This window comes from Aedes aegypti, chromosome 1, assembly GCF_002204515.2.
Source record: "Aedes aegypti strain LVP_AGWG chromosome 1, AaegL5.0 Primary Assembly, whole genome shotgun sequence".
In the NCBI taxonomy this organism is placed as follows: Eukaryota; Metazoa; Arthropoda; class Insecta; order Diptera; family Culicidae; genus Aedes; species Aedes aegypti.
The window spans coordinates 81359484-81375510 of record NC_035107.1 but is presented as its reverse complement, the minus strand read 5'-3'; the positions used below and the strand labels follow the sequence as shown (position 1 = coordinate 81375510).

The window sequence follows — 16027 nt, the reverse complement described above, 5'->3', positions numbered from 1 at the left end:
AAAGATTAATTTGAAAACGCTTAAACAACAAATATTTATGGTCTATCGCCAGCTTTCTAGGCGAATCCTGACAATATACCTTCCCCAACCTCCAACTCCGTAGTACTTATGAGGGTGTCCCCTGCCTTGTTCTTGAAAGTAGTCAGGATGAGATTATTAAAAAGAAACATGAATGTTGCTAGTATACAATCTACGAAGTATACCGTAACTACGCTAACGCTAACGCTAGACTGAGCAAAAAAATCACTGTGGAGACGCAAAAATATAATACTGTTGCTTTTCATGCAAAAAAAACGCTCTGACTCAAATAAAAAAATCCCGAATGCATGGCCTTCCACGAAGCACTGTCCAGCAAAACGCGCGCAAGCACGAAAACCGAGAACAAAATGTGGGTTTCGTGGCCGTGCGATTAGTGTCGTCAGGCAATGAGCGCATCGTGTCATGGGTGTTCAATTCCCGCTTCAGTCAATGATTTTTTTTTTGTAAGGAATGTTTTTCGGCCGTCCCATTGGAGCATGCTTATTCGTTGTCTAGTGTTAGTTACATTATGTGCAGCTGAATGGCTGAAGACGGTGTTTGTGTCTTTAAAGACTCAGTCTTGCTCAGGCTTTACTCTGTTACGCCCTTTTGAAGTTGTAAGTCCATAAATTCTAAGGAAAACGGTGATATTTAATCGGTTATTCGTTTACCGTGAAATGTTGGTTCAAATTTGGTTCGTCTCATAATTTGTAACCTCTGCGCGGATTTACTCAAATGTTGTCATCGACATTTCGCACAAGTTATACACAATTATTTCATTATTCATTGGCTCACGTGCTATAAAACATTGCGGAGCAACTTTCAATTTATTATGAATCGTAAAACAATTTTTATAACTAGGTAAACACTCAAGTATAGTTTTTCAACTACATTTTGTTTCAAATACTTATTTAAAAACTTTGGCTTACGATTGTGTGATGCTGTCCGTTTTCCTTTGCTGTGTATTTCTCTCTAATATCGATCTTTTCTCTAATATCGATTTCTCTCTAATATCGATCTTTCAAACTCTGTTGTACAAGTACAATTTTAATTAATGTAATTTCAGTGTAAAGCATGTGTGAACGAAAATTGTATGAAAAGAAGATAGCAAAACTTGAAAGGTGCTTATAAAAAGTATCCAATGTATTAATATTATTATTGTTTAATTCAAAATCGAGACACCCGCAAAGCTTGATTTTTTATACCTTATTGGTTTAGCTTACAAACGACGTTTAAAAAGCAGTATTCATATTATAACTAGAAATCGGAATATATGATATTTAACAGCTATAATATGGTAAAAACAAAGCTTTTTATGAATTCTGTGCAATTTCGTGAAATCGTTAATTGTACTGTGTCATAGTGATTATCATACTGGAATCCCACAAAAACAGAATACATCTTTGTAACTTTTCATTTCAATCAGTCATGCACTGTGCCTGCCCAATTAGAAACACTCGTGACTATTCTGCGCGGCGTGTGAGGTGACACGAGTCGAATGGGCTGACAATTGTCGACTCGCTCCCATTTGATTAACATTAGTCGTCTCACGTCGCTCGCGGTGAGAGCGACTCGTCTCGACTCTCACGCCGCGCAGAATAAGCACAATTATAAATGGTTAAGGCGATAGTCAAATTAAAAATCGTTTTCTGGTTGTTTGAAACTATACGACAAGTCTTTAATTTTTAAGATAAATATTTCTTTTATTATCTTAATATCTGCAAGTGAATTTGAAACAATGTGGATCGAACTTTCTTTTTCCATTTTGTACTGCTGTTTTTTTATGTTATTTTTTTTTCTTTTGTAAACTTTCTTTTATGCTATACACTACACTGAATTTATAATGGTAACAGATTTCTATTTTATTGTAAGACTTCATCGAAAAATCAAAACCGAAAGTTTTCTTTCAGGTTATGCATTGTTAAATGTACAACATGTAAGCATGTATTACGTGTGAAATTTATTGGAACGTGAGTACATAAGTTCACCAAATTATCCAGTATATTATGCTGCAAAAACAAAATAGTTACATGATCAAACTGGCCAAGGCATTACAAAGCAAGCCCACGAAAACTTTTTGATAAAATTTTGATAAACTTTTATTATACATAATTGCATTTCATTATTGACAACATTTGATCATGATTAAGAATATTATAACGGCTCCTAATTGTATTTAAAATTAAATTTTAATGGTTATGCCTCACAAAAGGAATTAACTCTATATTTTATCGATATTTTGATTCAATTTTCCGTCCAGAGTTTACAAACAACTAGACAAACCAAGTTTTGATGGGATATTTCTTCTGCTATGCACGGGAATAAAAACCGTTTAAGTATCACTGATTTCTTTAGAATTGGACTTATAACTTCAAAACGGGCCCTACGATTTCTTAAAATTTTGCCCACGTGTTTGTGTGAACAAAAGGTCGAACTACTTTAAGGAAAAATAATGAAAATAGTGGAAGAAAACTGACAATTTTTAGTGCAATTTTGTTTATTATTATCAAACTGCCTACTGCGGGACAAACAAAGTTTGTCGGGTCAACTGGTCGGTGTTTTGTCAGAGGGGACCAAATACAAAACTTGGGAAAATTTGATTATTCTTTCATTAGATGCGAAATTACCTTACCTCCATTTCACTTTGATCAGATTGGATAAATGCTGTAAACTGCGACAGATATGTAATAATTTTACTTTGGATGATCAATAAAAATCAATAACAGTATACAGTCAGAGTGGATCAAGTGCTTATTACCATAACAGCGAAAATAATCAGGGCGCTGAGAAATGCGAAAAAACAAAAACATTTCAAGAGATTTGTCAGATTTTTCGGCTTTGATTGATTCTTCTACTGCATCATTATAAATTTATAAATATAACTTAATTCGATGCATTTAATTTTTATTTTTAACCATTTACCATATTTGGACGGGTGGTCAGAAATTGCAACAATTTCTGTGCAGACAGAGCGGACCAAGTGTTAAAAAGCAGTAAACTGATTGATTATTGCATTTTTTGAGTCGATTTCAGAATCCAATAGAAGTTGATGGTAGTTCAATGGTGTAGCGGACTTTGGGGCAAGTGTGCCATAGGGGCAAGTGTGCCACCCCTGCTTTTTATAAAAAACTACAGTATATATTTTCTCTTTGAGCTTAACAAAACGTTCCCTTATAGTTCACAATACAATGATCAAAATATGATGAAAATTGCTCCATTTTTCACGTATTTACATCGACTTGTTCAAAGACAACCAAATTTGAGAGGATTTTTATAAGATTTCGTTGTTTCTAAATAGCGTGGTGAAAGGTAAATTATTAACAGAATTTTCTAACGTACTGTACATCGTGAAACTATTCCAATGTGTAAGTTATTGTGGCATTTGAACGAAAAATGTATTTAGTTTTACCTACGAAATCCAGTTTGGTTGAAATGTATACTTATTGGGGCAAGTGTGCTACCTATTTGGTAAATAAAAATTGTTCGAGTGAAATTTATAAAAATGTATACATCATCAACAAAATCATCATAATAAACCAAAATGAGGCACCAGTAGTAGTTTCTGAAGTATAGTAGGGGAATAACTGACATGTTTGCCCCCCAAAGTGATTTTTCTCAAAATATTGAATAATAACATGTTTTTCGGCTTATTAAGTATCTTTTTACATATCTACATCAATATTTTACCGTTATTCAGTGCTGATCTAGTTTAATATTGTACATTTTTGCCGTTATATAAGGGTAATACATATATTGTATTGAATGGAGACAAAAATAACCATTTTAGTTATTCGAATTGAGTAATAGGGAGTTACACATGGTTTGAGCCTTGTTATAAAGCATCCTCTCATTACGGTAAAGTTGAAATTATTTTTTAAATTATCGATTAACGTCTGCTTTGTAAATAATATTAATAGGAAATAGAGAAAATTTCATTAAAAGTAAAATTACATGCGATGTTCATTCTGTGGCCGTCTTGCCCCATATGTGTGGCACACTTGCCCCATAGTGTCGAAAAATAGGTTATTTTGGATGGAATTTGAGAAGCTCCAAAACTAATACTTTTTGAAATTATTTTCTTTTTAAATGGCACAGTGGTTATGAAAAGATGTGAAACTAACATCATGAGGCTAAATTAGTGGATTTTATAAGCTTTAGGGAAAGTTAGAGAACAATTTGCTTAAGGTGGCACACTTGCCCCAAATTCCGCTATGTATGAAATGTCCTAGAACCCGCTTATTGGACCAGTATATTTTGGGCGGTACTCAAGATTTTCACTTGGTCTACTCTGACTGAACGCATATTTGAATATTTCTGGTCTTCAATGCTCTGACCCGGCAAAACCTTAATTTTCAAGCAATCCTAATGCCACTGATTTTGGTATTGACGATATGGATTAGTGATAAATTTACGATACTTGTTTATCTTAGAGATATGCACCCAGTTTGACCATGCAAGCATTGAGTGATGGTTATTTTCCTAGAAATTGTTCAGTCAGAGTGAACCAACTTACTGAACGATGGTCTTTAGTTCAGTCAGAGTGGACCAAGTACACATAGTCCATCACAAAATCGTTCTATCAGAGGTGTGGATTATGATTTTTCATGATTAAATTGTTTGTAAGCAACACAAAGATGTGTAGAAATATTCAAAATTTAAACGAGTTAAAAAATTACAAAGCGTTACAACTTTAAGTCCATTTTTCTCAAAATATAAAAAATGTCACTTGATCCACTCTGACTTAACGCTAATCATATTGAACCTCTGTGCCATAAGACCACTTACCCCCGACTCCTATGCAATCCACAGAACTTTGAGCAATGCAGCGGAATTCACGTTCTGCAATAGGCGAGTAAATGCAACATTTTCTTTTCTCACTAGCCTGCATTCAGATGTGAATTACGCTATTGTAATCAACATTTATATGCTGAGGGTGCCTGTTAGCCCCAATGAATCATCATATTTGTCGTTTCTCAAACTTGATTTTCGCTATCCCCTGATTTGTCTGCACCTCGCTTCGCTTGCACTATGAAAAGCGAGGTGACGAGATGTTGTCACAAATAGATTCCTACAGAATTAGATCCATAACGGAAGCTTCAGTCCATCTACCCAATCGATTAGTAGCCTGAAAATATAGAACAGTCCGTCTCAATACCATTTTGATTGTGTCCACAGGCAATTCCAAGCTGGACGAAGCCCGGCGGAAGCGCGAGGAGAAGAAAATGCAACGTCAACGGGAACTGGAAGCGCGGCGGGCTGCACGGAGTGCCGGCGGGGCTGGCGGTCCAAGCAGCGGCCCAATGAAGTTGGGCGCCAAAAAGATCCAGCTCGACTGAGTAAGCGAAACCGGCGGTGACGACGAGGAGGAACAGCGAGCGTAAGTGTTGGGAGGGACGGAGGGATGAGCGTGGAGAACACGTTATACGTTATTATTGGAATTTGTCACTGTCGGAGAGTACTCCGGAGACCGGGAGTATTTCTACACGAAAGAAAAAAAAACTTACAATATATATGATACCTATTGGAGATTAAAAAAAACGGAAGATCTGTATGGTGCAATCAACGTCTTTTACCGACCGCCTTTTGGAAAGTCACCTCCGCGGAGCGTGGCGACATTTTCGAGATTTGGACGATTAATAGAGGAACTCACATTCCATCACTTTCATCACCGAGCGACCAGAGAAGGGAAAATCGAAAAGAAGTGTTGTAGGAGCAAATGAAAAACAGGGTTTGAAAGGAGTAAGATTTTTTCGCACCTATCGAAGGGCATTGTCATTTATCTTGTATTAGCTTTAACTAGAGAATTATACGAATTTAGAGACTTTTTTCCTAAATCAGCAGCCACAGAGTAGCACGGGAAGAGATCAAGATCGTCAGTCGCCGGCATCGCGAGTCGCAAATCGTGTACCTACAATACCTAAAAAAAAACTATTAATATGTGTGTGTGACGCCATGGCTTTCCCTTAATCTACGAGGAGGACAACTTTGAACTTAGATGGACGGATTTGATCGTAGAGAGTCAAATCTGAGGTGACCCAACCAAACACACACATTTAATTTGACTTCTATTATAGATAGGTATGAATCATAATTACCAATAGATAGTGAGAAATTTATTACAACTAACTGCACCTTAATAGAGTTTAAAAGTCGCACAGACTCATACACATTTACGCACGCGAGCACATCTCCAAAAACCATGCGAACCAACCACTAGCCTATTCTGCAGCAATTACAAAAACTCTGCCCTGAAGTCGAAAAGTCGTGTAAAATTTTGTCATTGTTACATATTGTAACGGTTCAACGAGATTCCGATTTGTTTGATTGCCTAGCACAATGTCGCGGACGTTTTTTTGTTCAGTGATGTATTTCGTATGCCTGATTCTCTCTTTTGTATGTGTAGGCTAAAACCGAGAAAAATATTGTTGCAACTTCAATATAAACTCCTGACTTTGATGCAAACTCTAAAGCTCCAAAACTTTCCATTTTTTCGTTTTTGTGTCTTGATATGAAAAAAACGCATATTTTTTAGAGTGTACATCGATCTCTCATAGACTAGCGGAAGAGCTTCACCTAAAATGAATAAGAATGAATTTATCGTTGAAGAAAGTAGCATTGACACAAAAATCTTCTGTTAATTTACGATGAGTTCATTCTCTTTTATCCGTTTTCACGAATCTATGATCAGTCAAATGAATATGGATCAATGCACGAGTTCCGTTTTTGATGTTCGAGCGGTGCCGTTTTATTTACGTGTCCATCCATGGAAACAGGTGAATTTGGCACCGCTCAAACGTCAAATTAGTGAACACGTGCATAGGTCCATTGTACTTTTATCAACATTTTTCAGTACATGTTCTTCGGTTCACTGATTAACATGTTCATCGTTCACGTTAAAACACTTGGGGTTTCAGTGATATATAGCGGTGCTGAATTCACTCGTTTCCATGGTCACATGGTCAACGAGTGAATTCGTGCATAGGTCAATACACCGATACACAAGTTCCCTATTTAATGTTTGAGCAATTCTGTGTTATTTACGTGTCCACGGCAACGAATGAATTCGGCACCGCTCAAAAGTCAGAATGGACCTTTGCACGGGTTCACTATTTGACGTTTTAGCGGTGCCGTGTTATTTATGTGACCATGGAAACCAGTGAACTTGGCACCGCTCAAACGTCAAATTAGTGAATTCGTGCATCGGTCCATAGTGAACTCGTGGATTGCTCCATGAACCAGTGCACGAGTTCATCCGTTGACGTTTGAGCGGTGCCGTGTTATTTACGTGACCATAACAACGAGTGAATTTGGCACCCCTCAAACGTCAGATTAGTAAAGTCGTGCACCGGTCCATTGATTCAATTAATAAGTTCACTTGTTCTAACGTTGCCGTGTTTATTAAAAATGAACTCAAATTATTAGCGATAAATTCATTTCTCGAAAACTTATTCATACAGACTCAAGTCAAAAGAGTATACAAACTTACTTTATCGATCCTACGTGTTAAGCAGGCGGAATTCTACACGTACCGCTCTGTACCAACTCAACTTTTCACTTTTAGAACGTTTAATTTCCGGATTTACAAAACGACGAAAGTAACATTTTCAACTTTTGCAACCTAACCACTACTTTCGCCGCCCCGCTGTATGGAGAGACAAAGTGACTTAACCACGAATCAAAACAAAACACTACTTGAGCCGATTTTACACTGGTAGAAAAACGTCGAAAGTAACTGAATGAAACGGCTTATCATTTTCTTATAATTATTTTTGTGGGAAATAATAGAAACTACCTAGTTTTTGAACGTGAGCTGAGTGTATGCAAAATTTGAGCGAAGTACACGGCAAAAAAATGTTAAAAAGGTGATTCATTTTAAAACAGTTTTAGAAGATAGATTGTGATTTTTTCTAATTAATTTTCTCAAAACCGTATAAAAGTTACTTACGTCGATTTGAAAAAGTAATCGAGATTTTTAGTAAATTTTTAGGCGAGCGCAGAAGGAGTGAGGTTTGCATTGCAATAATGGGCCTTGGTATCAGTTCATTCGAATTGAAGTAATTCTAAAACGAAAAATTTGAAATTAGTGTCTTGAGTCTTTACAAATAGCATGAAACATGTTTTTCAAGAATTTTCGATGTTTTTTAACTCCGTACACCCTTAACGACAACGTATTTTCCGCTTTCCTGTCATGCCGCCCATTGTCATTTTTCTACCTACCTTTATCCCGTTTAGCGAAGAAGTACTATAGATCGCAACAGAAAACAAACCAGAGTATATCCGAAATAGGGGAAGATAAACAATTGCCTTTTGATATTTAAATTTAAATAAAGATATAAAAATTGAAAGAATAGCAAACTCATAGCAAAGTAGAACTGGCAAACCGACCCAATCAAATCGAGGGATTATCCATTTTGTTCTAGTAATCATTGTGGACGTCTGAAGGTACTCATCAAATCAAGGTAAAATAATTAGGAATCTGCCTATAGATTTGTAGCAGAGAATTACCATCGTAGAATCGGCAGAGCATAACTTCCTCATAATACATACTCTTTGTTGAACATTTAACGAGCGTATAGACTAGAGTAATGGGTTTATTTAAAATGATTGGAGATGAACTCATCGTTAAAATAAAGTTGATTTTACAAGGTGAATCATTTTTTTCTGAAGTTTAAGTTCGCCCCAATTCATCTTTCTTCACAGGTCTGTAAAAGAGTAGTCAAAGAATCCGATTTAATTCAAGAATTTGAAGGAATTATAAGTCAGTGAAAAATTATCAACTTATCATTAATGAAAAGTGAATTCGTCCTGTAAAATCAACTTTATTTGAGCGATAAGTTCATTCTCATTCATTTCATATGAACTTTTTCTTCTGACCTTCTTGAGTTGATTGACGTTTAAGCGGTGCCATGTGCCATTCAAGTATCCATGGAAAAAAGTTCATGTTGAGTCAATGCGGCACCGCTCAAATGTCAAACTAGTGAACTCAAGCATGGACCAATGTTCGAATTCACTCGATGGCGATTGAACGGTTTCGTGTTTTTAGGTGACCATGGTATCGCTCAAATGTCAAATTAGTGATCTCGTGCGTTATTCCAACGGACCAATGTAAGAGTTCACTAATTTGACGTTTGAGTGCAGTTATGCCACGTTCACTCGTTTTTATGGCTCGAACATAAACGAATGAACTAGTTATAACTAGTTTATTCATTTCCCTTTAAACGATCCATTGATGAATGTCACAACATGATCATGCAAAACCAAAGTGGTAATTGATGCTCGTAAAATGTTCGATAACAGGACGAGACAAAATGAGGCAACGTCATTCAGTAGGTTTTACGAAAACCAGTTAGCAAAACAAAAATCCTCCCAAAACCAACTTATGAACCTTATGATGATCGACTCGAACGGTGCGAAACCTATAAATGTGTGTATGGTATGGAAAAAAAAACGATGACGTAAAATTCAAATTTTTTACTCTTATCTGTCTGAACAATACGGGAAAATGATTTCGAAGATGAAACTCCTAAAATTGTGGTTATTTTGAACAATCCAATACGGATATGATATCAATATTGAACGCAAATCATATGTGTAATTCGGGTAACTGGAACCACGCAGAATCAAACGGGAGTGGTCCGGATCAGATTGGGATTTGCGTCGGAGCAGCGATTCCTAAACAAACAAAAAAAAACTACGTAGACGTACACTTGAGAAGAATTTTATTTGTATTTTCGGTTCATCGGATACGATAGATATATTATAATTCTGAGGAACGACCAGAAACAAGGGGATGACGAGCATCATTTTAATGTATAGTGTAAATGTGTAAAGTCCGAAGATTTCGAAATATTGAAACCAGCTGAAAATTATGCCGCTGCGAGTTGTTTCGGGGTAGAAACGAAAGAAAGCCTTAAGATTCATTGCATGGATATGAAGAGATTTTATTTGAACCGCGCTTACATATTACATACTTCAAATAAATGAGCACCACCATCGCTTTAGATCACGAATAGACTGGCAATAAACTAATCAAAATTTCCAGTATTTTGTTAAAGAAAAATAATATTTAATATTTACTAATGGTCAACGTCAAACGTCAAACCATTAGGCTGATGACATGAAATCTCCCATACAAAACGACAGATTTGTTTTCAGTTGTTTGTTGTCCAGTTATTCCAGAGAATTTGCCAAATCGTTTTTTTCATTCAAATACGTCGGAACATTTGACCAATGCAACAGTGAAATAATCATGTAAGTCTTTTAGCCCATTCTTAAGCCATTTCGGGATATACAAACAACGTTCCATTTTTATTCATATAGAAGTTCAACATAAACACAAAAGTATACAAACTCTAGAACAAGCATCATCAAATTAGAACTTTTTTGTAAGAAACTTTTTTCTGAAGTTTTATGAATAATCGCATGGCTGTTAATATAAGACTCCTAATTACAGTGCGCATCGTACCTTCGTGCTGTGCGTACACGAATTCTCTCTGCTCTTGGAAGTTTTCTTAAAAACTACCTAAAGCAATAAAACAGTACTTTTCAGTGCTACAAAAACAGTACTTTTCAGTGCTAAAATTAAAAACGGTACTTTTCAGTGCTACTAAAACAGTACTTTTCAGTACTATTTTTTCTACTATTGATCCCTTTACGATCCTTGTTTGGACCCGTGCCTTCGATTTTTCGTTGGACCCGTTGGCGAAAGCTTTAGGATCCCTTTACGATCCTTGTTTGGACACCGTCTAGGGAAAAAAACCTCTCGAAGGTCACGTCTTTCTCGTTTATTAACTAAACATGGTATCAACAACTAACAAAAGGAAGGGTGAATCTCTGAATTCACTACTTCCTTCCAAAAAAGTGGGTTTTAAAACTGTCACTACACGTGGCAAGAATGGAAGAAAGGACGCTTCCCCGGAATGCGAAGTTTCTTCCAAGGGTGAAATGAATAATTGTATCGAAATGAGCAATCAGTTCGATGCTCTAGACAAATTTTCCGAACATCAAATCGAAGCAGCCTCTAGCCCAGGCTCTTTGATTCAAGTGAGGAAGCAAAGAGTGCCGCCTATCGTGGTCAGTTGTTCCGAATTTGGGGGATTTAGGCAGGAGATCTTGAACTCCATTAGGGGAATCAAGGTTTCCTTCCAAATCGCAAAGAAAGGAGACTGTCGCGTTTTGCCGGAAACTCTTAAAGATCGTGAACTTCTTCTCAAACATCTTGAAGAGAAGAAGCACAAATTTTTTACTTATGACGACAAAACTGAACGTTTGTTCAAAGTTGTCTTGAAAGGTCTCTCAAGTGACTATAAATCACCTGAAGAGATCAAAAATGGAATAAATGATATACTTGGATTTTCCCCAGTCCAAGTAATCATTATGAAAAAGAGAACCCAATCTGGCATTGTTCGGAAAGGGCTTTCTCAAGAATTTTATTTAGTTCACTTTAACAAAAAAGAACTAAATAATATTAAAGCTTTAGAAAAAGCAAAACTTTTGTTTGATGTCCGTGTGACATGGGAACATTTCCAGAAACCTGGAGGAAATTACCAGAACCCCACTCAGTGCCTTCGGTGCCAAAAGTGGGGTCATGGTACAAAAAATTGTCGCATGGATGCTAAATGCATGATTTGCGGAGGTTCTTCTCACGCCAAAGACGTCTGTCCAGTGAAGGAAGATACCACCAAATTCATATGCTGTAATTGCGGGGCTAACCATAATTCCAATTTTTGGAATTGTCCTTCACGCAAAAGGGTTATTGAGGCTCGTGCCAGGCAGATGAAAGATAATATCCGTTACGATAACGGTCGTTTCCGGAATTTCCCTGGTAGAGTATCGAACAATGCTCATTTTTCAGTTAACGATCGCTTGATCATGAATCATACCCATCAGGAAGATCATAATCATGCTCATTCACAAACTAATTTTAATCCGTCGGGTAGCCGTTCGAATCTTTCAATTTCGAATGTATCTACCCACGGTAAATCCTTTGCCGATATCGTAGCAGGAAATTCGAACTCCTCCCCTGTTCGATCCATGGGTACCCATTCTACTTGTTTCAAATCAAATGGAAAAAAACCCTACCGCCACAGGTAACTCCGCTCCTTCGTCTACCGGAAATTCCAATGGGAAATCACATGACATGTCTGCCTCTGATTTTAATTTTCTAACTGTACAATTGAATCTAATGATTGATGCAATGTTCAAAGCCACCACTATGACTGAAGCAGTCCAAGTAGGTGTAAAATTCACAAATCAAATTGTTATTGGATTACGTTTTTCTAATGGATCCAAATAATAATTTAAATATTTTAAATTGGAATGCTCGTTCTCTGAATGGTAAAGAGGACGAGCGGTTTAATTTTCTTACGGGTTATAACGTGCATATAGCAGTTATTACCGAAACGTATTTAAAACCTGGATCTAAACTCAAAAGAGATCCTAACTTTTTTGTTTATCGTAATGATCGACTTGATGGGGCATGTGGGGGAGTTGCAATCATCATTCATAGGCGTATAAAACATCAACTGTTTTCATCATTTGAAACTAAAGTTTTTGAAACTTTAGGTGTTTCTGTTGAAACACAGTTTGGTAAATATACTTTCATAGCTGCCTATTTGCCTTTTCAATGCTCTGGGAAGCAAGTTAATTTGCTACAAACTGACTTGCGTAAATTGACTCGCAATAAGTCAAAACTTTTTGTCATTGGTGACTTTAATGCCAAACATCGGTCATGGAATAATTCTCAAAGTAATTCCAACGGCAGAATTTTATTTGATGAGTGCTCTTCAGGATATTTCTCAATTCAATACCCTGATAGCCCCACATGTTTTCCTCTTCTAGAAATCCATCTACGATTGATTTGGTCTTAACCGACTCTAGTCATCTTTGTAGCCAACTGATTACTCATGCTGATTTTGATTCTGATCATGTCCCTGTTACATTTCAAATATCCCAAGAAGCGATTCTCAATCCTATCAGCTCCACTTTCAATTATTTACGAGCCGACTGGAATATATATGAAACGTATGTTGACTCTAATCTTGATGTTAACATTTCTTTAGAAACTAAACTTGATATTGACAATGCTCTTGAAACTTTAACAAATTCCATTGTTGAAGCCAGGAGCATTGCAATTCCAAAATGTGAAGTAAAATTTGAATCCGTGATCATAGACGATGATCTTAAACTCTTGATCCGTCTTAAAAACGTGAGGAGAAGGCAATTTCAACGCACTCGCGATCCTGCTATGAAAATTATATGGCAGGATTTGCAGAGAGAAATCAAGAAACGTTTTGCTCAATTAAGAAACAAAAATTTTGAAAATAAAATTTCTCAATTGGACCCTGGCTCTAAGCCCTTTTGGAAATTATCTAAAATCTTGAAAAAACCTCAGAAGCCAATACCGGCATTGAAAGAGGAAAACAAATTATTACTAACTAATTGCGAAAAAGCTCAAAAACTTGCTATGCAGTTTGAAAATGCGCACAATTTTAATTTAGGACTTACTAGTCCAATTGAAAATGAAGTTACTCAGGAGTTCGAAAATATTCTCAATCAAGAGAACGTTTTCGAAAATGCCTGGGAGACTGATTTGGAAGAAGTGAGAACTATTATTAAAAAATTCAAAAACATGAAAGCTCCTGGCGATGATGGAATTTTCTACATCCTCGTCAAGAAACTTCCAGAAAGTAGCTTATCATTTTTAGTTGATATATTTAACAAATGTTTTCAATTAGCATATTTTCCTGACAAATGGAAAAATGCTAAGGTTGTTCCAATTTTAAAACCAGACAAAAATCCTGCAGAAGCTTCTAGCTATCGTCCAATTAGTTTGCTTTCCTCCATCAGTAAACTTTTTGAAAAGGTTATTTTGAACAGAATGATGGTCCACATCAACGAAAATTCAATTTTTGCCAATGAACAGTTCGGATTCCGCCATGGACATTCGACCACTCATCAACTTTTACGTGTAACAAATTTGATCCGTTCCAACAAATCTGAAGGCTATTCTACTGGTCTTGCTCTTCTAGACATAGAAAAAGCATTCGACAGTGTTTGGCATGAAGGTTTGATTATAAAATTAAAAAAACTTTAATTTTCCAACATACATTGTTAGAATAATTCAAAGTTATCTGTCAAATCGTACCCTTCAGGTTAATTATCAGAACTCCAGATCTGAAAGACTTCCTGTAAGAGCTGGTGTTCCCCAAGGCAGCATTTTGGGACCAATATTATACTATATTTTCACATCTGACTTACCTGAGTTACCTCAGGGATGTCAAAAATCTTTGTTTGCGGATGACACAGGCCTCTCCGCCAAAGGACGAAGCCTGCGTGTCATCTGTAGTCGATTGCAAAAAAGTTTGGATATTTTTTCTTCATACTTGCAAAAATGGAAGATTTCTCCTAATGCTTCCAAAACTCAACTAATAATATTCCCACATAAACCAAAAGCTCTTTATTTGAAACCTTCAAGTAGACATGTTGTCACGATGAGAGGGGTTCCAATAAATTGGTCAGATGAAGTTAAGTATCTAGGGCTCATGCTAGATAAGAATTTAACTTTCAAAAATCACATTGAGGGCATTCAAGCCAAATGTAACAAATATGTAAAATGTCTCTATCCCCTTATTAATAGAAAATCAAAATTTTGTCTTAAGAACAAGCTTTTGATATTCAAACAAATTCTCAGGCCAGCCATGTTGTATGCTGTACCAATATGGACTAGCTGTTGTAATACCAGGAAGAAAGCTCTGCAGAGAATTCAAAATAAAATTTTGAAAATGATTCTGAGGCTTCCTCCCTGGTATATGTAGTACCAATGAGTTACATAGAATATCCAATGTTGAAACATTGGAACAAATGTCAAATACAATCATTAATAATTTCAGGCAAAAATCGTTACAATCTTCTATTGCCACGATTAATGCGTTATATGTTTAGGTTAAGTTAGGTTAAGTATATTAAAAACGTTTTTTTTTCTCTTATAAGCAGGTGAAATCAACTCACCTGTAAAAAAACTGAACTGCTACGGCAAATGAAATGTAATATGTTGTTAACAAAATGTTAATTAAATCTTAAATTTGTTTTACCAAATTAGGATGATAGTGTTGTCTAATAACACAGAACACCTAGATATAAGAAATGAATGTAATGTTTGGAATGATACTAATAAAGAAATTACAAAAAAAAAAAAAAAAGACTCCTAATTACTTTTAGTCTTCATGTGAGGAGGGGTTCATTTCTGCTCACAGATCAATATCCCAGCAAATTTCCTTCGTGAGTTCCACGTCAGCATCAAAAGTTTCTCAAATTGTCAGTAATTTCAGTTCTTTACCCTCTTCCTCGATGCAAACTTATGGAGATTCCAAAATTTTCTATATATTGCTTAGTTTTGCTGGACCTCTTCCCCTACCTCTTGGAACAGGATCTAATCAATGGCTGCTTGCTATAATTTGTGCAATGCTATTGAGTTTGAGATATAGAATACCGGGTACCCCCGTTGGTTTGACCACATTTAATCTGAACACTTTTTAATTTGTACCCCGCTAATTTGCACATCGTTCAGATTAAAAATGGTTCAAACGTCATTTAGCTCATGGAACGGAGTAAAGTGAAATGGAACGCTGTGGAACGGAGCGCAGAATCAAAACAAAACAGTGAAAGAGGTGACCAGAAACACGTTTCTAGGGTGACTAGATGTTCAAATTAAAAATGAATCCCGATGGTTTGCATGAGGTATCGTTCAAATTAACGGGGGTGTACAGTACAATGTCCAAAATACGACGGGGTCGACAGTCCAATCAAAAATAAAATAAACTTGATCATGTCTCTTGCCGTTTCCCAACAGTCCATGAGTCCATTAATCACGTAAGGGGTTATGGGAGGAGGGGGGGTTTGAGATGTCTAATGTGCCATACAAATTATTTTTTACATACAAAAAGTCATACCACAGGGGAAGGGGGTCGAAAAACCACAAAACTAGTCTTACGTAATTAATGGACAGCCC

The 16027-nt window shown here is 36.3% G+C and overlaps 1 protein-coding gene across 2 annotated transcripts in view; it reads left to right on the top strand.

Annotated features, from left to right (window-relative positions):
• LOC5571303 (N-terminal kinase-like protein) overlaps positions 1 to 6591 on the top strand; it is a 54557-nt gene extending 47966 nt beyond the window's left edge. For both annotated transcript variants that reach the window (XM_021840956.1, XM_021840948.1), the window contains exon 11: positions 5194 to 6591. In XM_021840956.1, coding sequence (XP_021696648.1) covers positions 5194 to 5354 — 161 coding nt within the window. In that variant the 3' untranslated portion in view covers positions 5355 to 6591. The remainder of the gene's footprint in view (positions 1 to 5193) is intronic.
• Positions 6592 to 16027: the final 9436 nt, after the last annotated feature.